This window comes from Parasteatoda tepidariorum, chromosome 7 (genome assembly GCF_043381705.1).
Source record: "Parasteatoda tepidariorum isolate YZ-2023 chromosome 7, CAS_Ptep_4.0, whole genome shotgun sequence".
NCBI lineage: Eukaryota > Metazoa > Arthropoda > Arachnida > Araneae > Theridiidae > Parasteatoda > Parasteatoda tepidariorum.
The window spans coordinates 46,145,248-46,157,959 of NC_092210.1; the positions used below are offsets into that span (position 1 = coordinate 46,145,248).

The 12,712-nt window shown below is 32.5% G+C and overlaps 1 protein-coding gene across 4 annotated transcripts in view; it reads left to right on the plus strand.

Moving 5' to 3' along the window:
- Positions 1–12,712, plus strand: part of LOC107451272 (fatty acid synthase) — an 87,334-nt gene that overhangs the window by 70,100 nt on the left and 4,522 nt on the right. For all 4 annotated transcript variants that reach the window (XM_016067319.3, XM_071183369.1, XM_071183367.1 and 1 more), the window contains 2 exons: positions 2,365–2,715; positions 9,796–10,039. In XM_016067319.3, the coding sequence (XP_015922805.1) occupies positions 2,365–2,715; positions 9,796–10,039 (595 nt within the window). The remainder of the gene's footprint in view (positions 1–2,364; positions 2,716–9,795; positions 10,040–12,712) is intronic.

Here is a 12,712-nt window from a genome sequence, read left to right on the forward strand (position 1 = left end):
TATATATATATATATATACATGCGAAAACGCTAGCCTAGACTCTAACTCATCCCCGAGTCACTAACCATCCTGTGGCCACTGAATGAAACCCCATGTTACTAGTATCATATTCCTTAACATTGGCCCCAAAATTGTTGCTAATTGATTATTAATTTTAATAAAATCGGTTTAATGTTGGCTCTAATTATCTCTGTTGGATCTGATAATTGCTTATCAGATTACATAAACGGCGTCAATTGTGAATCTGATAATTAAGATTAGATGGTCTAAATCTTGCCACTGCTCATATGTCAAGCGACTCTATTTGCCTCTATCTCTTCTCTGATTACGCTAGGAAATATGCTTTGCATCAGGAAAAACAAAGAGTTAGTTACAGATATTTATAAAATGGCAAGAGATACAGAAGAAATAAACAAGATAAAACCAACCAATCACATTAGTCGTCAAACTATATATCACAATGATTTTGCATACTAATTCCAACTATCAAATTCGTAGACTAAATTCTAGTTAAACCACAACAAACCTTATAGACCTGCATTATTTAATTTTTCTACCACTATAAACTATCTTAAGAACAAAAACTATGTTCAAGTAGAATCGGGAAGACTAAGCAATTAAGCCCAACCTCTATGAAACCCAAACAACCAGTCATCATCACCACTAAAAAGCTCTCCTCCTGCAACCTAATGATACAAATCAACATTACATCAGTTCAGGAACATCACATGCCTGATAAATTTAACAGTAAACTCAATTCGTAAAGTTAATATAACAATTTGCTCTAAGAGACTTTACGGAATTGCAAAGCTACATTAGATTGTTTTAACGGCGTATTCATTAGAAATATTTTTATACGAGCTTTTTTAAACCATCTCAATATCCATTATTCGAAAGGGGTACAAAAGGCAAAATTCGGTTAATACATTTGATCCAACATTGTGAAATCACACACAAAGCTAAAAGCGGTATACTGGCACAATCAATAAAACTGAAATAATTTTTTTTTTAATTTATTACTATATGCTGCCTTTTCCGGTGGCTTTATTTTACTTAATTAAGAAAAACCATTTTTGGAAATTCATTACATCCAAATAAAGATTACCTGGCATAACACTGCTACCCAAATTTACCTTATGATAATCATAATTTACCACAACCATGCAAATTTTCTCTGGTACTCATTAATTTCCGACCTTACTTATAATTGGTACATAGATACTTGTATTATAATCAGCGAGATCTGTTGAGGCAGAAAAAACTACTAAATCACCAGTAGTACCCATTACCAAAATTAGTTTTATATCATTGACACCAATACAGCTTGTTGATTTTAAACTGTTCCACTGAAGTATTATTATTTCCTTCCCCCTAAGTTTGTTTTTAGTACACAGCTTATTTATTTATTTCATTTGCTACTGATTTGATTTTAAATTATTTAGTTTATAGAAACACTTCTTCAAAACGTAAGTACAAGCAGAATAAACACGTGGTTTCTGATAACTTTAGGAATAATAATTCAATGTCGTAGCCCACATATGCTATCACGTTCATAGGAGATCTTGCCTGATTTACGAATAAAAAATAATTAAATATTAAAGAACGTACAATAAAATCCTTTTTATTAAATAAAACCGTAAGCTAACTAACATAACCGATATGATCTTTTAAATATTAAAAAAAGAACAGAATGGTCGACAGTTTAATTTGACAATGGCTAATACAAAACCGGTAAAAAGAAATCATTTGAGATTTTTTTTAAAGATTTTTAGGATTGGGGCTGAAAATCGGCCTTTCAACAGCTGTCAAATTTCAGGACCCACAAATTTTTTTGGAGTTATATGAGACTGACACACAGCTACACTGACACACACAAACACTTTCTTTTATAGATACTTAAGTTGGAAGGAGATGGACTTTGGTAGTCTTTTCGAAAAAATAATTTCGCTGCAATACTGAGTCATACCCATGTCCTACATAAACTTTCCTAAAAGTGCACTTCCAGCAGGTTCTTAAAGACACTTCATTGCTTAAAACACTCATTAGTTTTTCTTAACTTCAATTTTAGTTGATATAATGGTAGTGTCGATTATAGTTAAAACTAAAGAAAACTTTCAGAAGAATTAGGCTTAGAAATCAATAATTCAAAATCTTACGTCACTTAGCGCAATCTTTAATTATAAAATACAGTAGTTAAGTGCTAGCGAGCTAGATTATCGAAATAAAGTTCTGTGTTTGAAAAAAAATGAATAGATATTATATCTTATTAAATTTTTAATAAAAATTGGTTTTTAAACACAATATCACTTGCTGAACACGAATAAAAAAAACATCGAACATAACGATTGGATATATCATTCTAGATAAGAGACGAAGAGTTGCCGAGAGATACGCCTCCAAAATGTTTAATGATGAAAGCTATTCCACACACCTATTTCTATGCCAAGAAGTCCTACATCATAATAGGGGGTCTCGGAAGCTTCGGAATAGAAGTTACTAAATGGATATTAATGAAAGGAGGAAAGAACATCATCATAACTTCTAGAAAAGGAGTCACAACTCCCCGTCAAAGACTTTGGCTTAAGAAATGGAACAGTAAAGGAAATATAGTTAAAGTGTTGACACTTGACGTTTCAAAACCGAATGAAGCAGAACAGCTCCTAAAAGAAGCTTCTGAACTAGGCTCAGTAGGTGGGATATTCAATTCCGCAGTAGTGAGTAAATTTAATTTTGTTCATACGACAAGTTACTTTGTGATTATAATGAGAGTTGATTTTTTGAATAGCTGTAAAAAAAAGAACCAATGGTTAAAATGACCTCATATTTCATCTGAACATACGTGAAGCAATGCGAATTTACTTTTAATTCACATTTATGAACAGAAGCAAAAATTCCAAGGTAGATGGTGTTGTATTGTTTTGAAATATTTTTTTTTCTTTTACAAAACAAATTCCACAAATGCATGTGAATGTACTAAACTTTGTAGTAAGATTTTATTCTTGTAAAATATACCATATAAAAGTTTTTATACTTCATGATTTAAAAACTTTTTAACATTTACTTCAAAATTTACTTCAAAATTATAGCGATGATAATAAATTCAACATAATTCACGAGCTCAAAAATAAGTAGTAGAAAATATAAGAATGGAAATATAAAATACAAAAATAGAAACTCGAGGTTTAGTTTTTCTAGTTTTGTTTTAACTTTCATTTTCCAATTTATGTGCCTAGTATTGTTTTTTACCCTTATTTTCCCTTTTTTCGATTGGCCACTTTACGTTTACTGTTTTGAATCAATTTTATTTCCTCATTTCCATCTGGATAGTCTTGAGAATGACCACCTACTTTTGAGCTCTCGGAACAGATTGACTTTTATTACCATCTCCTTATTTCTGAAGCAAATAGAGTTTTTAAATCATCAAGTATATCTTTCCGCTTCAATTTCTAGGGATTATTAAGTTAACATTCATATTCTGAATAAAATTTTATATCAATAGTAGGATTTTAACATTCTGAGATGAAATCTTTTTGACTTAAAGAGCCCATCTAAATTATATGTTTAAAAAAAAAGGTAAAGCCGACGATAACTGATAAACTTAGGAAAAATATTCTAAGTGACATTTTAGTGAATAATGGAACATCTACTTTAAAGATTATGGCAATATCAAAATGTTGATCACGAAACGCATGCTCTCATCAAAAACCAACTTTTCTAATGATCTCTGTCAGAAAAAATTGCGTTTTATAAAAAAAAAATGGAAGAATGCAAAAATGACGTAATTTTCAATTAAATTTTAAGCATGCTTAGCACTTGAATTTTTGCAATATACAACATAAAAATGTAGAGGAAAATGAAAAAAAACCAAGAACTCAAGATTCGATAGAGCTAAACTGTTCAACGCAAACTGAACTGTTCGCCGGTTGGAGCTAAACTGTTCAACTCAAAATCCGTCACTTTTAAACAAGTGATTCATTGTTTAATTTTGGGTAACATATCAATCCTGAAAGTCATAAATACTCTCTTTTTTCTTTATAAATGATTTTTTTCTAGAAAAAGGCAAATCATCCAATCTTACCCCACTAGAAAAGTAAGATCGGATAATAATGGATGGATGACGATGAATCGGATGATAAGCAAACGTAAAATCTATAGAAAATTTAGAAATGATAGAATTTAAGGGAATGTTATCAGACATTTTTATTTAACATATCAATTTAAGAATATTAGGCACGAAATTCACATGTGACAAGTAGTTAGCTTCTTCCTCTACTCCACTGCAGCTTTTGTAGGCCTAGAGAAAAACACTTTTCTTTCTTATAAATCCATCTTTCTTCTTTTTTTTTGGTTGGAAAATACATCATTACAATATAAACAGTCAACATCTAACGTATTTTTATCGCTCTTATTGGAAGAAACGTACATCAAGAATTTTGCTTTGTCAAAATTGCTTTGTTATATTGGTTCTTGATACACTTCTTTTTTTTTTTTTGGTCATTTTGTTTTGAGGGTTGTTTTTTTAGTCACTGCAAAGCAATATTCTTCTCCTTCCTCGCACATTTTTTTATGTTCCCTTTTTTTTAATATCCTAATTCGGCTTTATATGTCGAGAATAGAACCCGGTCAAACCCCAACTTGCCGTACCCGATCTTCCTCAATCATAGAGGTTATCGAAACTAAACAGAACCATACTACTACTGGATTGAATCCTTATTATTTGTAAGGGTATGAATCCTTAGCCAACGTATAATAAGCTTGCCCAACAAGATTTTTTATAATTGTACTGAACAATCTTTAAGGATAGTTTGAAAACAAAGGAACATTAGAGAGTTCACAAAGTAAAACAAACTTAACTCCACAAACGCCATGAATTCAACTACAATATTACAGCTCTTTCATCTGACCCAGCTGAATGTAATGTAAAGTCTGTCCATTAGAACTAATTTCGCCAGAATCCAGGTACCTGGTTTCACCCCACCACCCACTCTCTCTTATATCCTGTAAATACACATTCCTTCTGTTTTTCATTGCATTTCAGTTTTTCAACCTCGAGATAGAATGAAATTATCTCAATTGTTTAACCAGAACCCCTGTCGAAATTTTCGGCCTTGATAAGTTAATTTACTCTTCTCATTGTTCGTCAGATAGCTTGTACTAATTACAGGAAACAAATTTTTTCTCACCCATGTAAGTTAAATGGACAATTGCAGCATCTCTTAAATTTTCCAAATTATAGTCATTACTTCTTAAGATTGATTTCCTGATTACGAAAATATAATTTTTAACTCTGACAAATAAATATTTATTTAATTATTAATATTTTAATTTGAGCGAAAACGCCCTCACTCGAAAACGACCGCTGATTGGTGTGACGTCATTAGAGCCTTACTCCTCACGACCTTCCCGTTGTTATTATGTATTTTCTTTCTTGCGGTTTTAACTAGCTCTTCTTTAACTTATTTTTTCCAAATTTTCCCGCGTGTATTTAAATGCGTATTTAGCAGCAAATATTTTGAAATCTATTGCATATATAGAATCAAAATGGAAGAGGGGTTTCAAAAAGCTCAAACGGACAATTTGCCGCAAGTTACTGAAGAGATGATTATGGATTTTTTTCGAACGAACCAAGATTTCATTTCGCCTGAAATCAAAGGCATAAAGGCTCAAAGGTATAAATTTGTTTATTTATAAACTGTAGCTGTAAATAAGGGCGTCGGCAAGGAGGTGCACTTACACTACCCTGGATTTTCTTTAAGCAATTAAAAATAAATAGAAAAGCAATTTAGTTATAAAATTTTATGTAAAAAATTGATTAATCAAACAAGAATTGCAATCATACAGAATAGTTTTAATCTTTTTTTTTGTGGGGATGGTAGTTTGTTAAAGGGTTGCACCCCCCTATATTTTATTCTACCGGCGCCCCTGGCTGTAAATAATTTTGTGTGTGAAAATGGAACGGCGATTTGTTATAACACATATAGGTACACGTTAAAATATAGCAAGGATTTAAGTATACTAAAAACATCTTTCCACTTTCATAAAAGTATAAAACTAAACGCTATTCTTACACACTAAATTATTATTACTCACAAAAACAAATAATTATACTTACTCACAAAATTATTATTATAAACGTTATACTTACTCTTTTATTAAAATTATTTTATTAAAAATTAATTTTAATAAAATGTATTATTTTATTAAAAATTAATTTGAATTAAAGTTATTATTTTATTAAAGACCAATTATAAACAACTTTGTAATAATTACAATCAATTTTATTAAAATTAATTTAGTTAAAAATTAATTGAAGTCAATTTTATTAAAAATAATTTATAAACGATTTTATAAAAATAAATAAGCTATTATTTTTATTAAAAATTATTGTTTTATCAAAAATTAATATTTAATAAAATAAAATTAAAGAAAATTAGATTCTAATTTATAAAAAAAATTAAAGAAATAGTCAGAGGCAAGCTAGTTATAGAATATTTTTACCCTTTCTACTGTCAAACATAAATACACATCTTCAATTTTAGTATATTTTACTTTAACTACACCTGCTAATGTTTTTTTATCGAATTTTTTTATTAAATTTAAAAATAAGTTTTGCTTCATAATATTTTTTAAAGTGTTAAATCCAAGGTGTAAATAATAACATGAACCATTTTGAAAGATACTGGTACATTTTATGAATGATGTATTAAAAATCAAAAAGATTTTTATTACATTATATTTTAAAGCGTCTAGTTATGCAGATAGTGTGCATATTGAAGGATTTAAAAAAATATAATAGTTTTTATCCCTATTCTGTAAAAAAAAGAAAAAATTAATGTATACTAAATTTTATATTAAATAACTATTTCATAATTTAAGGTTTCCAGAAACTTTTGGAATTTTTACGGAAAAGAAAGATATGAAATAGCGATTAACACAAACTAATATTACATGGACATAGGAAAGCTATAAAAAACTTCTTCTTCTTTATCGACACTATGGCCTTGGGGAGGCCAGGTCTGTCTCAATTGGTTGTTTAGTCTAATAAGATTCTGTTTTTCAGTTTTTAAATCATCTTTTTCACACATATATATATATATATATATATTTTAACTTCAGATCAGCAAGACAAACATATGGGGATAATGCTATAGGCTATGTGCAAGTTAAGCGAGAAAGTGATATCTGCATTGTTAAAGGGAAAATGACTCCTGAGCATAAAATAAAAACCAAAGCATATGCAATAACTTTGACATGTGATGAATCTTCTGGGGTCATAAACTCATTAGTGTGCGATAACTGTGCGGCCAGCGCAGGAGGATGCAAGCACATGATAGCATTTCTTTTCTGGGTTCACCGAAAATGTTCGCTACCATCTCCAACAGAAATAGAATGCTATTGGAAAAAATCTAAACTTTCATCAGTTGGTTCATCCCAAAAATTTATTCATGCTTCTAGTTTAGGTAAAAAAGATATCAAAGATCTTCCCCCAAAGTGTCCTTCTATTTTAGAAGCAATACACTTCGATTTTAAAATATATTTTTAAAAAAACAAACGACGTTCAACTAGGCACGTAAACAAGCGTTAAATCACCAAGGAGAAAAAGTGTAAACAAACGCGAGTCAGGCTCGAATGGCGTCACTTTCTTAAAAGTCACGTGACTTCCTTTTTAAACTGAAAACGAAAGTACACGATTTTTAATTGCTCTTAATTAAAAAAGTAGCATTTTTTGGGAGGTAAAAAGATGTTTTTCAGGACTTTTCCATCATTCTGAATTCATTAAGAACATAAAAAAAATTGACTGCAATTGTCCATTGCGCGCAACAAGGATGGGAGAAGAACACAATTTGCTGCGATACTAGGTGTTAGTACAACAGTGGAACTGCAAATTGTCATTATCTGCGTAGGGACTGAGTGTGTGCGGTATTGGTCCTCGTTAAACTGTTTCACCGTAAAGTGCTCGACCTCGCGTGCAGTTCGTCGGGCTACCGAAGGGGAGGGTGCATCCCCTCTACAGATGATCAAAATTGTGAAGGCATGTCTTCGGATCATCCTTAGGGATGTTTCCCAGACCGTCGCCAATAGCCCATTGTGCAGCTCTAGTGTGACGTAAATGAGCTACAACAACAACAAGCAACTTGTCATTGAATGAGCAAGCTGATTCTTATCGGCATCAAGAGTAAACATATCTAAAAATAAACTAATAATAACAATATAAAACAGCTGCTTTTAATCTGTTTTATTAAATTTTAAGAAATTCCACTAATTCATTTTAAGATAAACTTAACATAAAATCTTTAAAATTAACTCAATATCAATTCAATTCTTATAATATACCCGATATTTTATTTTTACATTTTTTGTAAAAAAGTTGTCTTTTTTAAACTCTTTTATTTCAAACTTTTTCGATTTAGGGTTCATTAAGTTGTTTAAATAAATTACGCTTTATTTTTCCCCAATATCTTCTTAAATTTGGTACGGACAATAAACATCGATGTAAGGTCAAATGTATTTGTATTTCGCTTAATAGAGAAGGTTTATATAAATCTACTTATCCATATATTTATTGATACTAATTATAAGTAATCGTTAAAATAGCGCAAATGTGAATACAATAGCTTGATACAATAGCAAAGAGCTTAAAGACCATGATCGATGTTTATTGGGTGGAGGGATTAAACTTATGATCTTTGTGTTGTTAGTAAAACGCTCTAACCAACGGAGCTAATAGACCTTGCTTGCAACTAGTTGATAGAAATCTAAAATAAGCATAGGGGACGGGCGAAAATACTTATTAACGACGAAAGAAAAGTAGAAATACAGTGTCCAAAATTAAAGCGAAATTTCACACATTTCACACTTACGAATTAGGCTTAAATTTCAGATTCCAGTATAATTACAGACTTTTTTTCCTACCTTTTAATGTTACCTTACTGGTTGTTCTACGTTATTAGATTAGGCAAATCACGTGTTCCTCATCAAAATAACTATATCCAGTTGCATCAAAATTTAAGTGTCAAATATCAAAACGTCTAATTGAAATATTTGAAAAATGTTTAGCATCAGGAGCTAAAATTTCATTTTTTCACCCATTAACGAAATTACAGGAACATAGAAAAAACATAAATATAGAATGATGCCTGTGTTTGAACTTTTTTCTGACACAATAGGCCGAAGAAAAAGTACTTATTCATTTAGGGAAATGCAAAAAAATCATCATACTACTATTAGTTATTAACGTCATGGATACTTAATTTTGGTAATTAGTTCTCCTAGTACTGTGCTGTCTTAATAGATTTCCAAATATACTATTACATGTTTTCATACAAGTACTCTGGTAATAGGTTTTTTATGAGATGCGTAGCGGAACAAAATTACTTTTTTTTTGTAAATTTTGCTAATCATGAATTAGCCGCGAGCTTATCAAAGTATCATTTGACATCTTACCTAAAGATGCTGAATATGGGTAATCATTATTTTCAGAGGTATATACTTCGAAATGCGTACTTCGCTCAATCTAATAACGTAAAGTCACCAGGAAGTGAGCCAAATAATAATAAATAAAAAAATTGCCTTATAAAAAATTTAATTTTTTTCAGTATATAACTTTCAGTTTTGTGCATGACATAGAAGAACTGATTAATACAGATTCATTAATTACTTAGTTTTTATTTTGTCAGTACCAAGAACGAGTATTCATCTGATTAGTAATACAAGGAAAGAGTGACATGTATTTGAAATCAAGCGTCAAAGTCCTTTTACCTATGCTTTCCTAATTTCATAGTTTATAATTATAGGTGTTGAGGTATTCCTTTATGAAGTCTCAGAGCCCCGAGACTTTCAGAGATGTGTGTGCTCCTAAGGCAGCAGCAACAAAAATATTGGATGGACTGACCAGAAAAATGTGTCCTAATTTGGATTTCTTCGTTTGTTTTTCCTCAGTCTGTAGTGGTAAAGGTAATGTCGGTCAAGCAAGCTATGATTATGCTAATTCAGTAATGGAAAGGATATGTGAAGAAAGGAGAAGATCTGGACTTCATGGTAAGTTTTCTCTTCCTTAACTCCCATAACAAAACCTATAAGTGGCGCATGGTCGCCCTCTAAGTCCTGTAGGTGTCCTCATTATGGCGATGGGGTGCCCCTGGGTGGAAATACGTCGGGAGAGTATTCTCCTGGTAGAGCCACCCAAGGCGTGAAGCCGTTCCAGTGTACCCAGCTAACTGTCTACAGATGAAGGAGCTACAACAGTCTTTTACCTATTGGTGCTCCAGTCTTAGGACTAACAAAATCTCTGCACTTCCCCTCCTCAAAACAATCTCAAATTAAAAAGGATTGGTCGATACCTCCTACTCACCACTGGTACTGTTGTAGTAGACCGGGCCTAGCCTTGATCCTTTCTTATAATATGAAAATCTATAACACCATCTAGCGCTTCGCCAGTGACCCCTTAAAGAGTTTACGTTTTTGTGAGGGATAAGAACATACCCACTTTGCCCCAAGTGCCACGAACACCAGACTTCACCTGAACACATTTTGGACTGTTTGGAACTAATATGGGGGGGGGAGATTTCATGCATCTCCTCTAATTGTTAATGTTTCTTTTTAAATGTCAACGAATTCGCAAATCAGATCTGGCTCCATCAGACCAGATAGGAGAAAGGCAACAACAGCAACATAAGTGTGGTAAGAACAAACTTTCTCCAAAAATAAGAGGGTCTCTCACAGGAGAAACTCCTATCACAGTATGAAGCAGAAACAACAAATTGCCACAATTTACTCACATGCAGTAAAAAATCGAACACTATTAAACAATTTAAACACGCGGCATGCATTTCTTTCACTGTCAGCAAAATTTACCTTCAAGCATTAACAAAGGAACAACAATCTATTAACAACAATCTTAATGGTTTTATGAAAGAAAGCTTTTTAAAGCTGAATTTGGTGACTTCTTAAAATTAAAAGTAATAAATTAGTATATAACACTTTTTGTGCAGAATTGACAAATAAAATTATTATTCAGAACTTACATCTGATTCACTTGAACCTGCAGTAGTTCAGATTTCCCCAGTAAATGAAATGTAGATTTAAAACTGGTTAAAATACCTAAAATACTATTACTTTCTGACGAACATCCATTAATTATTAAAAGAATGAAAATGTAAAAATATGATTCAAAAAAGTTAAATGTTCGAAAAATAGCTTGTAAAACATGCTGATTTAAGACAGTAAGAAAAAAAATTTCCGAATAAAAATTTTATTAATCATTTTTATACTAAGCCAATGTATACGAAGCATACAATATTAAAAATAATGATGATATTAGTTAAAGAACCAGCGGGTGACCGAGCTCCGCTCGGAAAAAACAGTTATCGAAGCTAACTCGAAGATTTAAATTTTCAATTGTGATTTATCAAAACAATACATGCCATAAGAAAATTTGTGAAACCATTGGTGAAAAGATAACAGGTTAAAGTGCACCATTGTAAACTATCTAAACAAAGTTTGGAAAGGGAACTATTCTATACAAAGGTAAAGTTTGAAAAGTCATAGGAAATAAAATGTAATTGATAACAAAAAATTATACAATTAAAGAAATGGTACAAAGTGAGCAGTGTAAAGATTGAAGTGTGTTGAAGTTCCAATATTTTTGACAAATTTATTTAGAAAAACCAAACATATATACATACATAAGAAACATATTATAAACCTATAACAGCATAAACATAATAAACATTAATCATCGATTGCGAAGTCTTCCATGTTGTCCAGGTAGTTTCTTGTCGGAGAGGCAGGTGCGGCTGGTGAGTTTCTCTTGTTCAGGACTTCCTTCCATACGACGTTTCGGGTGTGGGTTGGATTCTCAGGAGGCAGCAGGACCTTCAACGCACTTTGACGCTTGACTCTTGAAAACGCGACGTAGAGCATTCCGTGCACGAAGACCGTCGTGAGGAGAAGCACGCCGACGAATTCGAATGTTTGGCCTTGTGACTTGTGTATCGTAATGGCGAATGCTGGAGTAACTGGGAATTGGTGCCGTTGCATAGTTGCGCCAAGCTGTGATTTGCTGGAGTCGAGCGTGATCCTTGGAAGGTGTACTTGTCGGCCTGCGTGTTCACCGGTGATGATCTTAGCCTTGATGATGTTGTTGCAAAGTTCGGTGACAATCAATCGTGTTCCGTTGCACATTCCTTCAGAGACGTCCAAGTTTCGGAGAAGCATGATGATGGCGTTCTTCTTGAGCTTCAGATTGTGTGGAGGCAAGTCGGCGATGTTGATCGAGTTCAGGAATTCAGGCGCGAATTGAATTCCCCCTTCATGTTGATCCTTTACCGAGTCGAAACTTGTGTATGTCTTCTCTTCGCCTGGAAGCATAGCGATAATCTGCTCGTTGATCTTGTCCTTATCGTCGTTCAATGGTGCAAGAATAGCGCGATTCTTCATTGCTTCGTAGTTCCCACTTCTGAGGCATGGTCCGAAGATTTCATCGATGAGGTTACCACCAGAGCGAATTTCTTCTGGGACTTCTATTTCGCCGAGTTCATTCACTTCGAGTTCCCCGTCGCCGAGCTTTAGCAGGTATTTCGCGAATTCTTCTTCTTCGGGATCAACGCGCATGTTCTTTTCGAGCGAATAAGTCTTGAAGTGTTGCCACAGATGGCTTCTCTTGATCAAAAGGTCGAGTATTTCGCTTTTGTTGGCACGTTGTTGAACTGG